The sequence below is a fragment of the Buteo buteo genome, chromosome 20, assembly GCF_964188355.1.
Source record: "Buteo buteo chromosome 20, bButBut1.hap1.1, whole genome shotgun sequence".
In the NCBI taxonomy this organism is placed as follows: domain Eukaryota; kingdom Metazoa; phylum Chordata; class Aves; order Accipitriformes; family Accipitridae; genus Buteo; species Buteo buteo.
The window spans coordinates 7,557,893-7,572,058 of record NC_134190.1 but is presented as its reverse complement, the minus strand read 5'-3'; the positions used below and the strand labels follow the sequence as shown (position 1 = coordinate 7,572,058).

Below are 14,166 nucleotides of genomic sequence, written 5' to 3'. Positions count from 1 at the left end.
TTCCTCTTTCATTGCTGCCACGTTGAAGTACGAGCGCAGGCAAAGGGCCGAGTCATCGATGACATTAACCATAGGTAAAAACACGCCTCAAAGCGCAAACCGAAGGAGGAAAAAAAGACCCCGAACCCCCCTCCCAGGAACACTGTTCTCCTCCCGCTGTCCTCGCCAGCCGAGGCATTCCCAAACTTCCCCATCTTCCGTGGGCCGCCCTGCCCTGCTCTCGGTGGCACTTCCCCAGCCTCTCCTGACAGGAGACAACCTCCCACACCACCCCAGGCGCCGGCCCGGCCTGTCGCCATTTATTTCCTCCACCCGCCGTCGCCGATGGCGGCACATCCCCCTCCTCCTCCCCCCCCCCCCTCAGCGCTTCAGCCGCCGCCCTCGCGCCTCGGCGCCCGCCTGAGGGGAGGAGGCCCCGCCCCTTCTCCCCGCCCACCGCTGAGCGCGGGGTTTGGCGGGGCGGGGCGGGGCAACGGGCAGGGAACGGCGGGCTCAGCTGACGGGGGGGGGGGGGGGCGGCGACGCGCGGCGGCGCCTCGCGCCGGGGCTGGACACAGAGGGAGGGCGGGCGGGAGCGCGCGCGCGCGCGAGACGGGAGGCGGAGGCGGCGGCAGCCAGCCCGCCCCGCCGCGGCGCCTGGCGCGCGCTCTCCCCCCCGCCTCGCTTCCGCCCGGCGCCGCTGCTCTCCCCGCCTCACTCGCTCCCTCCGCCCGCGGCTCCCTCGGCCCGGCCCGGCCCGGCCCGGCCCGGCTCGGCTCCGCCGCACCCTGCGACGCCCCTCGTTCCCATCGGGCAGCTCCGCCGCCGCCGTCGTCGTCGTCGTCGTCATCGTCCCCCGCCCCCTTCCGAAACGCTCCGGTTGGGGGTGACCCGCCGGCCAGAGCCGCCGGCGGTCGCCTCGCTCCGCAGCGCCCGGGCCTGCCCGTCGCTCCGCCCCGGGCCCGTCCGGTGACAGTCGCGACCGCGGGAGGTGGCGGCGGAGGAGGAGGAGGAGGCCGGAGCCGGGATGTCCGGGCAACAGCAACAACAGCCGCCGCCGCCGCAGCTCCCCTTGGCGGCCGCCGCTCCCCCGCCGGCGCCGGGGATCCCCTCTGCCGCCGCCGCCAACCCCGGCCCCGCACCGGCCGCCGCGCTCCTGCTCCACCCGCCGCCGCCGCCGCCGGCCACCGCTGCGCCGCCGCCACCCGCCGCCGCCGCCGCCGGCAGCGGGCCCGCGGCGACGGGGGGCGGCGGTACCGGCGCGGCGCTGGGCCTGTCGGCGGGGAGCAGCGGCGGCGGCGGCGGGAGCAGCACCAGCGCCCCGGCGCCGTTCCCGCACGGCGACCCGGCCCTGAACGAGCAGGAGAAGGAGCTGAAGCGGCGGCTGAAGAGGCTCTACCCGGCCGTGGACGAGCAGGAGACGCCGTTGCCCCGCTCCTGGAGCCCGAAGGACAAATTCAGTTACATCGGCCTCTCCCAGAACAACCTGCGGGTACACTACAAAGGTGAGGGCCCGCTCGGGCCGCCGCGACCACCCCCCACCCCCCTGCCCCGGCGGGGCCCTCCCCGGGCCGGGGGCTGCGGGCCCGACCCCTCGGTCGGGCAGTGGGCACAGGAGTAACAATAACAGGAAATAACACACGCTCCTCTCCCTCTTTCCTCTCCTTCTCTGTGTTCTGAGCCCCTAAATTGCTCGCAGCGTGGAGAGAGGGGTCTTGGTTTTCCTTATTTCAGCTTTATTTTCTCTCCTTTCCCCCTCCCTCCCCCCGTTTCTGTCGCGGTGCGGGGGAAGGGGGGCTGGGGGGGGGGGGCAAGGGGCCGCCCCCGCCTCCTTATGCTTCTGGAGTGGGCATTATGTAAAACTCCGTGAGACTTCCTCCGTGGATTCAGGTATCACCAGAAGGTTTGGGTCTGAGGCAGGAGAATAAAGGAGGATCGGCATGACGTGTCCTGTTTATGGTAATGAGCGAGAAAAGAAGTGCCCTTTTTTTTTTTTTTCTCTCGAGAATAGCAAGGGTTAAATGGAGTTAAGAGCAGCAAGCGTTAAGCTATTGAACACGGAAATGACGGGAGGGGAAAGCACAGAGAAAAACACGGTTTATTTTTAAACTGTGAAAAAATGGAATTAAAGTCACTGGTAACAGTCTTGCCTAACTATTGTACAGACTACAGAGTGATTTGAGGGAAGGAATGACAATAGGGCTTACATTAACGAAGGTGACTTTATAACTTTCTTCCTAGATGTTTCAGAGTTGCAGTTACTGATTTTCAAAGAAAAGGAAAAAATCAGAGTATGCGTTTGTATAAATCAGCAAGAGGCAATAGAGGAAAAACTTGTGTTGATTGTTATGAAATGTCATAAAACCTGGAAACATAAGCGTACACTCTGACCTGAAAAAACACAGACACATCTGGTGTTCTAGGCCCAAGTCCTAAAGTAGAAGTGTTGTGGATTCAAAACCACTTCTGAGTTGGCTGTGAGGAACTGGATCTTTTGTCAGTCTGTAGTCAAATGAACCTAATGGGAGGGGAAGAAAAACAACCTTGCAATTACCCTTTCTTAGGGTTTACAGTGGAGAAATTCAAGTGAAATCTCGATAAACATGTTACTGTTTAATCGGAGGAGGAAAACGGCAACACAAACACATGGCAGGATTTGGCTGCCATGAAAGGATTAAATGTACTCTCAGAGACTTTTTTTTTTCAATAGAGAGGCTTTATTATTACATACAAAATACTCTGTTAAAAATGCAAAGTTTAATGCACCATACAAAGATAATAAAGGAGGTTGATGACTATAGAGCAGGTTTCTGGGAGGTACTGAGTGATTTAAGGACGTGTTATTTAATACTTAACTCTGAATTTCCTGGCTTTTGTTCAGTGTTTTATGACCTTGTATTTTTAGAAGCATTTTGTATTTTCTGGTGCTTAGTGGTGGCGGGTTGTTGGTTTTTTTTCTTACAAGATGATCATAGCTTTATGGCCCACAAGTCCTTCTGCTGGTTTGTTTTGCTTTGACTGACTCTTCCTGCTCGTGAGCTAGAATTTAGAGATGGAACCCTTCTGGTCTGCCAGTGTAATTGTAGAGGTATATTTTCAAGCTTTCTTTGTGCTATCCCTGTTTTTCCTCACTTCTCCCCTTTGCCTTAGTGTTAAAAAAAGAAATTAATTACCTCAAAGAAATTACAAGAGGCTCAGCATGTTGCCAAAGTATAGGTAACATAGGAAATACCATAGATACGCTACCAGAAGTTATAAAGCACAATTAGGTTATAATAATAAAATACCTTTATTCTAGCTCTTAAATAATAGTAAGTGATGAAGGTTGAAGATTTCCTAGATTAGCCCAGAGGACTGTGAGAAGGAGAGGTGCCAATACAACACGTATAGACTTTTCTTTCTCCTAACTGCAAATGGTAGTGAATGGCCTCTTAAGTGGCCCATCTTTTCTTCCTGGTAATTTAATGAAGGTGGCTATTAGGACAGCCCCATGTATATGTTACCAGCCTGGCACCTGGTGTTGCGCACTGGGCTAAGCAATGAATGGGTATCCAAGCATTCCTACCCGAGAACCGGGTTAAAAAACACTAAAACATCTGCTGCCTTTTCTCCCTCCTGGATCCTTCAGACCTAAGAATACAGTAAAAGGGAAGAAAGTGGGGAGGTTCAGTGAGGAGGTTTAGGGAAGATCGAAAGCAAGAATGTGCTTAGCACTGTGAAATATTGTTCCTACAAATCAGTTGCAAATAGAGGTCTCGAAAGTATCCAGAGTATCTTCTCGTGGAATATTGGCACTTCCAGTGCTTCTGAAGTTATCTAAGTAGTCGTGGAAGAACGGTAGATGTTTTTGTTGAAATGAAATTTGAATTGTACATTGAGCATGGGTAAAGATCTGTTGCATTCTTGACCAAAATACTCAGGGAAGGGAGAGAAGACAGATCTGCCAGTAATCAAAAGCAATTCTTACTATTGTTTCTATTACTGTAGTATAGGTACCTTGTACGCTTTCTCTGCTGCCTCTGTAGATTTCTGGCTATAGAACCATTTTTCTGGAGTAGTTTCCTCTTCTCTGTAACAGATAGGAGGCAGAAGGCAGTAACATCAGTGCTTTCCTTCCATTCTGGATGTGTTGGGGATACTTGCCTCTGAAAAATTGGGTAGGGGGGAACAATCAGAGCAAAGCTTTCAAAGTCATTTTTTCATATAACTAGCATCATAATTTTAATGTGCTGATGTATTGTGAGCAGTGATACTTTGTTTCATTGGTTTGTGAGAGGAATGATGGTCCTCTCTATGTAATTTTGAAGATTCCTTTCACTTTCTTGCATACCAGTGGACAAGTTGTATGGAGACATGAGCTGCGGTAGATGTCTCTTTCTACCCGTTGCAGCTGTGATGCTTTGTGTACTGCATTTCTGGACCTGAAGCTTTTTGCAAGCATCCTAGAGAGTGCTTAAAAATCAAAACTGCCACAAAACCAGGCATTGATCAAGCGGTGAAGGTTTAAAGAAAGTAGTACAGTCTAGCATCAGGATAACAGCTCTTCAAATTTTGTTGGGGGTCAGCAGAACCCAAGGCTCATTGCTCTTTTGTGTTATCTCTCAGAATCATAGTGTTATTTTAAAAAGAAGGAAAACATACATGGCATGGCGGTTGAAGGGAAGATGCGCTGACTACCCTGTTGTTTACCTAAACAGGCTAATTTCTTTCTACAGTGAGCTATTCTGTTACACTTTTACAAATTCTGATTCTTGATTAGGAAGCTTTGTCAAAATCTGGATATGAATACATATATGTCGGCATCAGTGATACTGTAATATATTAAGACTATACCCAAGGGTATTTTTGATTTCTTAGATGGACAGACGTACATTTCTGTGTTGCTGCCAGTTAGGTGTGTGCAAGCTGATAGAAAGCTAACACTGTCCTAGTGACTGTTGTTCATGGTATATCTATATAGGGAAGACATGAAAAACAGTATCAGAAAAAAATTTGTGTCATTTTACCTAATTATAATATTAACAGCTCTGAGCTGTAGGTAAGTGGTAAAGAAAGCATAAGGGTTCAGATAAGTGTATGCTATCTGTAAAGCAGTTACTGCACAAAATATGTAGCTATTAAGGTAAGACATCTTTAAAAATATTCCTACATATTTCTAAAATACTCAGAATTAACACATGGATCTTGTTGAAAAAGAAGGCTATCATAAATATTACATATGAACGTTCCACTAGACAAACAAGTTCAGTTTTCAACAGATAATAATCTATGCTATGTAGTATTAGGACATAAAAATACAGACTCAACGCAGATTGTAACCATGGAAGAAACTATATACAGAATTAGGTAAACAGACTAAATCATTAGTGCTTAAGTCATGGAAGGTCCTGTAGTAACTTCACTTAAGTTAGTCTTGTGACGATTGTCCAAAAAAAGCTGAGAAAAGTTATGCAATTTTGAATAAGCTGCCATTGTGTGAACTTTTTCTAATGTATTGCAGGCCAGGAAATCTTAGCCAGACATTTATTTACAATGCCTTTGAACTGTCTCTAGTGCCAAACTTAAAAAAAAAAAAAAAAAATTATTTTTCAGTGAAAACTATGCATCCCAATTTCTATAACAAACAGGAAAGGGTTCTATAGTAATAGTTCTGTGTTGCCATTCAGTGATACAAGGATGGTGTCAATTTTTATGGCAGAAAACACTTGAAGTGCATTCAGTACAGTGCAGTATGCCTGTTTTGAACACCTTTGTAGCTCTGAGATGTCTTGCTTTTTTAAACTGGGGAAGAAGTTGAAGTAAAATCAGTAATTTGCGCATGTCTTTTTTCCTTGTCTCAGTGAAACTTTCCTAATGAAATCAACAGAAGATTAGGCGTTGATTATTTTATTTTTGGCAGTGTGAGCAAGTAATTGAACCACCTGTTGGAAATAACTGCAGTTCAGCTTATGTAAACTTCATTTAAGGATTTAAACTATATAAACACGCTTACTTTTTTCTAGGTAGACACTTCCATAGACTTCTTTTGGACCATTTGGTGTATATGCATTACACACTTAGATTTAGGTTCAAAGATTATATTTCTGAAAGCTGAAATGACTTCTCCAAATACGGTTTTATCTGAATTGGCTTTTTTCAAGTAGACGGAATTTAAATTTAGATTAATGTCAATTTAATTTTGCTGAAGGACTGATGATACTACTTTTAGTAAAAAACATCAGTGTGAATGACTGTTTAAAAAATAAAATAAAGCTTTACTCCTTAAGCATGGTCGACTTGTAGTTGTTCAACACTTTAATGAAAGCCCAATCAAAAACAATTCTTGTAATTGAACTTACCTATGATCTGGTTTCCAGTGTGAAGTTCAAGATTTGTACACCTGTTTTCCCTTCTCTGCCCCAATGCATCTGTTTGCAGAATTCTCTTTTTAATGCTGAAAGTGATCAATTTTTAGTGTTAAATAATACATACTTGAAAAGTATTCTTTCAAATACTTCAACTACAGCTTGCGAGTATGAAAGAGGACTGTTTTAGGGAACATAGGGCAGTGTTCATATGATCTACTTCAGACCTTTGGAACCTCCGATTCAGAAGTTCAGAGTTGGGTGTTGAAGTTCCTTTTTATTTGCAAGCAAGGAAGTGTGGATTCAGGTTACCAAAGAACGTGGCAGCAGTATATAATGTCAAGCTAATGGGCCGCTCAGCTCAGTGTCCCATCAGTGACAGTGGCCGTCAGTGAGTGCCTATGGAAGAATCTAAAACTGCATTGGGCATATATAGTGTATCTGTGTTTTCCCATCTCAGTTTCCAGCCATTTTAAGTGAAAGGACATCCTGAGCTGAAAGCAGTTTCTCAGTTAATTTCTGTTCTAGAAGATTGCCCAGCATCCACTTGAACACTAGCATCTATAATATCCTTTGGTAAGAAATTTTGCAGTTGAACTACCTGCTCTGTAGAGAGACTCCTTGTTTTAACGCTGGTTGATAACTAGTATCTCTGGACTCCTCATGTAATCCATCGTAGGTTGGTAGTACTGAAGGTCTCAACTAGCATGTTGAGACAATGTAGAGGTATTTGGAATATTTGAAAGTAGTTACCTGCTTGATGCTGTTGAATTTGCTGTTAGAAATAATAGCTGTATGTAACTACAAATAAAAGCAACATACTCAAGTAGTAAAATGGGATTCATAGGAGATTATATTAAAAGGACAGCAGTTCTAAATTTAGGGTGTCTTCTGTTTAATGGGATGAAAGTAGTTTTGAGCACTGACTTCCCCAGGCATGTTGCTTCACCACATGAAGTGTTTGGCAATACTGGTAAGGTATCCTGTTACTTCTGCCCCTGTGTCGACCTCTTATTTGCAGTGTGACAGCTGTGTGCGGCTGTGTTGTGAACTGGATCAGGGAACTGATCTGCTGCTTAAAAAAATCTGGTAGGTTTCTTAAACCATGATCAGCTAATCAATCTGGTTCATCATGTGTCCTTGCAAATAGCTGCCTGGATTGGGGAGGGGGTGGGAGAAGGAGACTAGTTTCAGGAAGAGGTGCTAAGAATACCTTAAATTGGTATGGTTTCCAAACACTTAGGAGTTTGTGATTTCACAAAACAAAGTCTGCTGGGTAATAGATGTACATTTTCAATAATATTTGGCTAGTTCCTACTACTTTAGTCTTCTGTGTGGAAGACTTGCCCAAATAAGGAGACTGACTCACACTGAAACTACACAGATTGTCAAGTGCATAGAGTAACCAAGGGAACTTCTTTGCAGTCTATTTTAAAGTAAAAACCTAAGGACATTTAAAAATAAAGTATCTTCCCTCCCCCCCCAACTAATGCATCATTTAATCAGAGCTATCTGAATTTAAGGGATCTCTCAGGAGTTTAATGTTCTGCCCATAAAGTTTTGGGTGCCTTTTAGCTGAAGGATTTCTGCGTACTTAGGAATGATAATCTAATTTATAAACCTAAATAGTGAGGTACCAGCACTTGAAAACCAAGCAAACCTATAAAAGCTCTAAGGTTATGTACTTGGTTATTACCTTGGTTGACACAGCCGTAAAACATGCATGCTGTCTTGTGTATGGAGGAGTAAATTACTGGTTTTGCCTCGTGAGACTTCTGAAAACAACATGCAGAAGGTAGGCAATAAGCTTAATATTGTAAAATCTATGAGGTGATTGAAGGATCTTTATATAAAATGTTTAGTAATGACATATTGAAGTGAGCAGTACATTAGCACCCAGAAAAGTAAGATAGTTGGCTAGTTGCCTTAAGGTAGTCACACACTGAGGTGAACTGGTTGCATCAGAAAAAACTTTGTAGGTTAAACCTAATCTCAATGAGTGAAGAATTCACGCGGTGCTAGCAAAGTTTTGCATGCAGATGTGGCCATGATGAAATGGAGAGTTTTCCTTGGCTGAGCATGTGCCGTTTGGTTGGTTGATGCTAGCTCTCCGGGCAGATAAGTGTCTACTGTTTTATCAACGTTTACGCTAGAGGGCTCTGTGGTTAGAGGTTCAGTAGTGTTAGGTCAGCTGTGCCTGATCTTTCTGGCTGGCTATGCTGTCATTTTCCTGCAGTTTATTCCTTTCTGTATGACCTGACGTGCTGTACATGAGACACGATTAATCTGTGCCTAAGCAATAATTCCAGTGTTAATGCCACTGGAAGGAGTGTGGGTTTTTTGGGTTTGGGGTTTGTTGGGGTTTTTTTGGCATACGTAGATCAATTGCTATGCAGGTACAGTAGGCCTCCCTGTCTGGACTGGAGATGACAGCTGGAGAGCTGCAGCCCAAGTGACTCGTACAGCACACTCAAAACAGGCATCTCTTTTCATTATGCCTCAGATCCACACGGAGAGCAGGCATGGGATCTGCGTGAATTATTCTTATGGCAATGACAATCTGTTCTGGTTGCCATCTTACTGAAATACCTCTTGTCAGGATCCAATATGCTTTCCATCTTGTGCTTTTTTTTTATTTATTTATTTTAATTTTTTTTATACTATGTCCTGTGACCTCGTGTGTGACTTTCATACAATAATTGAGTGGAGTGCAAGTGGCTCTTGGGTTTAGGTTGAAAATCCCTAGAGTAGACAAGAGCTGGTATTGGACTTTCTTCTTGTGGCAGAGCTGGTACACAGTGAGCCATATAAGAAAAAGGAGTAGGAGCTGTATTAGCTCAGTTGCTGGCTGTAATGCTTAATGCTGTCCTGAGATAACATTCAGAACATGGAAATTAATGATGAGTAGTACGTTCTATATAATGACTGATGTTTATTCTGAAGGACATTAGAATTAAAGCATCTTAAATAACTTGAAGATCAGAAGCACTAAGCATTAAACTGTTATATCATGTTTCAGTCTATAAAAATGAGTGAGCCCTGTGCATTTGAGAAATGATCCAGTTCTTTCAAACCTAGGTGGGCTTTTGTCAATTATGTTACTTACTGCAGTAAGCAGTGAAACTTTTTTCTAGTTTCCCTTCAAATAATTGTAGAACCTTTTAGAGTAGTATATCCAGAACTTCTCGTAGCATGCTTAGTTGCAATGCAGGTACCTACAATGAAAACTTAATGTTGGAAGAAAATATTCTACCATAAAAATGAGGCTGATTAGAATATTGTGTGTTGGTTGCTTATTACATAAGCCTTCTGTTTTGAGTAGTTGGTATGTATACCTTTGAGTTGCCTTCTGCAATTAACTAAAATACATTTTTGTTGTGTTTTGCATGCAATTGTTTTTCAGGTCATGGAAAAACTCCAAAAGATGCTGCTTCTGTTCGAGCTACACATCCTATACCTGCAGCCTGTGGCATATATTATTTTGAAGTTAAAATTGTCAGTAAGGGAAGAGATGGGTAAGCATTGAGTGTATTATTAATTAATTATTACTCGAAATACGGCCTCACATCATCTTTCTTTCAGTCAACAGATGTCTTTGATATCAAAACTTATTTTCGTATTTACCCCTTTTATATAGCTTAATTCCTTATTCATGAGAAGTTGCACTCTGGTATTTGTTTATTCTAAGGGAGTTGATTGTGGTACTTACTGTCTGCAAATCAGTGTACACAATAAATACCATAACAGCATCTTCTCCTTTTCTCTTGACAGAGAAGTTAGGGTTTGAATGACCATAGTTTGACCCTGCTCTTACCTTAAAGGTGTTGTTTTTTGACTGTATGGCTTTACAGACTTTCACGTAATTTTTAGGAAGCTTTTAGGGTGTGCAGCAGACCAACTTATGTCCTCAGTGTAGTCTTTTCATGGATGTTGTATCAATTTTAAAACAAAGTTATTCTGAAGGCACTCATTGGTGAACAATAATAAGAAGAAAGGGGAATGTTCTCAATAGGTACGTGGGAATTTGTCACCCTATGGAGAGAACAGGAGTTGATGAGTGTGTGTAGCTGCTGCTTCCCAGAATCCATCTGAATTATAAATCTGTTGAAGCGCAGGTGATACCATGATTTCAAGTCTACTGAGGCAGGTAGAATCTCACCTGGGAAAGTCCTGAAGTACTAATGAAGTCTTTGCTAGACCACTTCAATTACTTTTTGTCTTTCACTGCTTTTGGTAGAGGGTGTGTGTTAATGCTGAGACATTGATCATGTTGCCTACGTAGGGCTACATAAGCAATACTTCTTTCCAATATTCTGTAGTATATACTGTGATTCTACTTCAAGGTCCTAGTCAAGATTGAATGTCCTTGTCCTAGGTGCTGTACAAGCATATTGTGGATGCTTATGTCCTCTTGTGAAAATAAATCTTGAGAGAAGAGCTATGTCGTAGCTCTTTGGATGAAATTCAGTACCTTTGTCTTTTCTTTGTCTGTCTTGCTGCTGTTTCTTTCTGTCATTTTCCCAGTGTTCTGTAAGCCTCCTTTAAGTCAGAAGCAGTATTCAAACTTTTTTGTTTTGCTTATAGTATTGTATAGAGATATTTTGAAAGAATAGCCTCTCAGTACTGCTACTGCCTTGTAGGAGCATTTATGAGTTTATCTGTTCTGTTCCTAAAAGTTATTTCTGGGAGATTTCTTTGCTATGAAAAACTTAGGTCTGTAGTTGGCTTTTGTTACACAGTGAAGACCTAATTATTTTTAAATTAAGATGGTGGAACTTAGTGTTTCAAGTAACGTTTTGCTATCAATTTTAGGAACGCCTTTTGTGAGCTTTTTTTATTCCTTAAACATTTTTTAAAAATTGCCCTGCTGCTGTCAGTTAAGGAGAGATTCCTTTTGTGATTTGCTGGTGATGCATGTGTCCCTTCCTGAAAGGTATTTCTGCCTGCTTAGTTTGGAAGCTAGCTTTTTTGAAATGATGGATTTCAAAAAGTACCCATGTTTGGGGATGTCATTTCACATAGCTTCTCTAACACTTTAACTTAGACCTCTTTGTGCTGCTTTTTAGTAATTTCTAATTCAGTGGGCCACTCAGGGCAATCCTACAAAAGTGGAAAACACCTTTGAGTGAAGTGTTTCAAGGTTTTGTCATTTAAATGGTTATTTGTGAGGTGTACATAGCTAAGGCTTGTGAAGTTGCCTGCTGAGATTGCTTAAAAAAATGGAGGGGTACTTTTTTCAGTTAATGATAATACATACTGTCTTGTCCTTGCTTCAACCTTACTTCAGCCTTGTGACCTTTTTTTAGTGTCAATTCATGAAACATTAGCTGCATAATGAGCTGAGATGTTAATTTTTTTTCATTGTATAAGATAGTATGGATGATGGACAATACTGTGCATAGAGCCAAAGCCAAATCTAGCTTAGTTGATAAAGAGCAGGAGTTGACATATGGAGTCTCACTGGATGTAATGTGTGCATCTCTGGACTTTGTTTTCAGGTCCAAGAAGTCTTTGACTAGATGCAGTGTGAATCTCTTACGGTTCAATGTTACACTACATTCAAACTAATAAATTCTTTAATAAGTACACTGAGGAATTTAATGCAGATATATATATGTAGGTCTACAGAAACCAGTTTGTGTCTGATAGGGTTTATTAGTTCTTTCTCACTGCCTGTTGTGTTTCACCTGGCTTGCTCCAGGTACATTTTTGCCTGGTTTTTTTTCTTCTTTTCTTGATGTCTGGTAATGGGAACAGAGTTCAGGAAGACCATATCTGTAGAGGACTAGCATGTCACTAATAGAGTCAATTAATTAAAATGCCTTACTGTTGCAAAAGCATCTATTCTCAAGGCCTGAGCCTGGCTGTGGAAGCACTACAGCTGTATTTTATAGTACTGTTTAAAATAAATCCTAGACTACCTGAGGCAACTCAGATATCTATCTGCAGGCTGAAGTACAGTTTTCAACTTTTGTAAATGTCAATGGATAATTTAATGGTGTTTATTTGGAGTTCCCTTTGGTAGTAGCCTTTACTACTTATATTTGTTTGGGGTTTTTTTAATAAATTCAGCTTAAAGTATTTAGTCCATGTACTATGTTATATGGGCAATTCTAACAGTATTCTTGCTTGTGTGCTCTCCTTAGTATGACTTGCCTCAAATCATCAAAAACCTTCACTGAAAACCTAGTCCAGGAGATTTATTTTTTGTGCTACTGTAGCACTTGATGGCCCTGCTCCTGGAATATGATCTTGTGTATCTCAGAGTTGCTGGGCAATCACAAAGATTATTCTCCTCCTCTGAAGAAGCACAGCTCTTTCTTTTTAGTATAGGGGATGGATATGGCATAGCTTCCAGTCTGGCTTGTCATAGTTGTCTGTGTGTGAGGACAGCATTGGTTTTTGTTACACTAAGGACCTAGGTCATTAAATTCTTTATGTATTTGGGGAGTGACAGTCTTGAGTAGGAATTTGAAGGTGCCTAATACGTTAATTTTGCAGATATTCATGATGATCAACTTCTAGGCATTATGGACGCATTTAAGAACACAAAAGCAGGCTTGCTAGGAAGTAAGAAATGGGTATGGAGGTTGATGTTGCAGAGCAGGTGAAGAGTGAAGTTGCTCTTTGACACCTCAGTGAGGAGTGATAGGGCCATGCAGCAACTGATGATAACAGATGAGAAAAAGGGAAGTGAGAATTAAGGTTGATAAAAGTAATAAGGCTGAAATATCATTCAAACAAAAACTGTCTTTGTATTTGTACAGTGTTTGGCACGAAGAGTCGTAAGATCTTTTATGTGCTGCTACAGTACAGATATGTGAAATAATTATCATAAATATTTTTAAATTCTTGTTAAAAGTGCTAACCAGCTGTCATGTTGCTCTGTTAATATTTTCTGTTGTTCTTTATTTCTTTAGTTTTCTTCCTTAATTTCATGTCTCCTTTTGCAGTCTGAGGACCTGTATTTATTTACATTCTCCTTTTATACTTTATTGCTTAGTTTTGTTTGGCTTCATGTGGAATGTTGTGGACAGTGATGTGAGTGGCTGGAGGTGATAACAGTAGATGAGTAATGGGTATAAGTATGGGGAACAGTACCAAGGTGATTATTAGAAAGCATGGTAGGAAAGAGAGTATTAACTGCAATAAATAATATCTGCATCTCTATTGAAATCTCCAGTTAATATAAAAATAAATAAATATATATGTGTCAGTTAATGCAAAGCATTGCAGCAAGTACTGTCAAAAATTCTGATGTAGTTGGGGAAGCTCAACATAGTTTAGCTTAAAATTAAACCTTTGTAAGCTCTTAATGCAGCCCTCATCTGTAATTGATCTATCAGAGGACCAGAAGTAAAGTACGTAGTTTTTGTTCTGTAATTTCTTAATACAGTACTCAGGGGAGTGAGATAGGCATGGTGTTGCCTTTTGCATACAACTGTGTTTTTAGTTTCACCTAAATTTCTAGAACAGGAGCTTAATTAAAGCAAACTACATTGGTGGTCTAGGAATGGGAATGAACAAGGGTGTGCTAAGTCCTATGGACCTGTTCTTGTCGTTTGGAGATGTAAGTCTTAGTCTCTAAATCTGGTAAAAATACTGTACTGTCCCCTCACTTTCCAAAAATGACCACCATGGTGGCCATTCTCTTAGCTAGGTAAGTATATCCAAATGAGGCTTTTTCCCAGTCTCTCTCAAATCTCGATGTCAGTTTTCTTATGCTGCTTTTTACTGAGTTCAGTTGTGCTTGTCTTCTACATATTTAGATCTTCTGGCTTTGTGTAAAGTGGTAATGCATCTGCCTTACATCCCCACAGTTAATATTTCATTTCAGATACCA

The 14,166-nt window shown here is 42.3% G+C and overlaps 1 protein-coding gene across 2 annotated transcripts in view; it reads left to right on the top strand.

Moving 5' to 3' along the window:
• The first annotated feature begins 630 nt into the window (after positions 1-630).
• Positions 631-14,166, top strand: part of RANBP9 (RAN binding protein 9) — a 40,131-nt gene continuing 26,595 nt past the window's right edge. The window contains exons 1-2 of one of the 2 annotated variants that reach the window (XM_075052469.1): positions 631-1,484; positions 9,727-9,838. In XM_075052469.1, coding sequence (XP_074908570.1) covers positions 1,007-1,484; positions 9,727-9,838 — 590 coding nt within the window. In that variant the 5' untranslated portion in view covers positions 631-1,006. The remainder of the gene's footprint in view (positions 1,485-9,726; positions 9,839-14,166) is intronic. The other variant, XM_075052467.1, reaches the window with a different exon arrangement.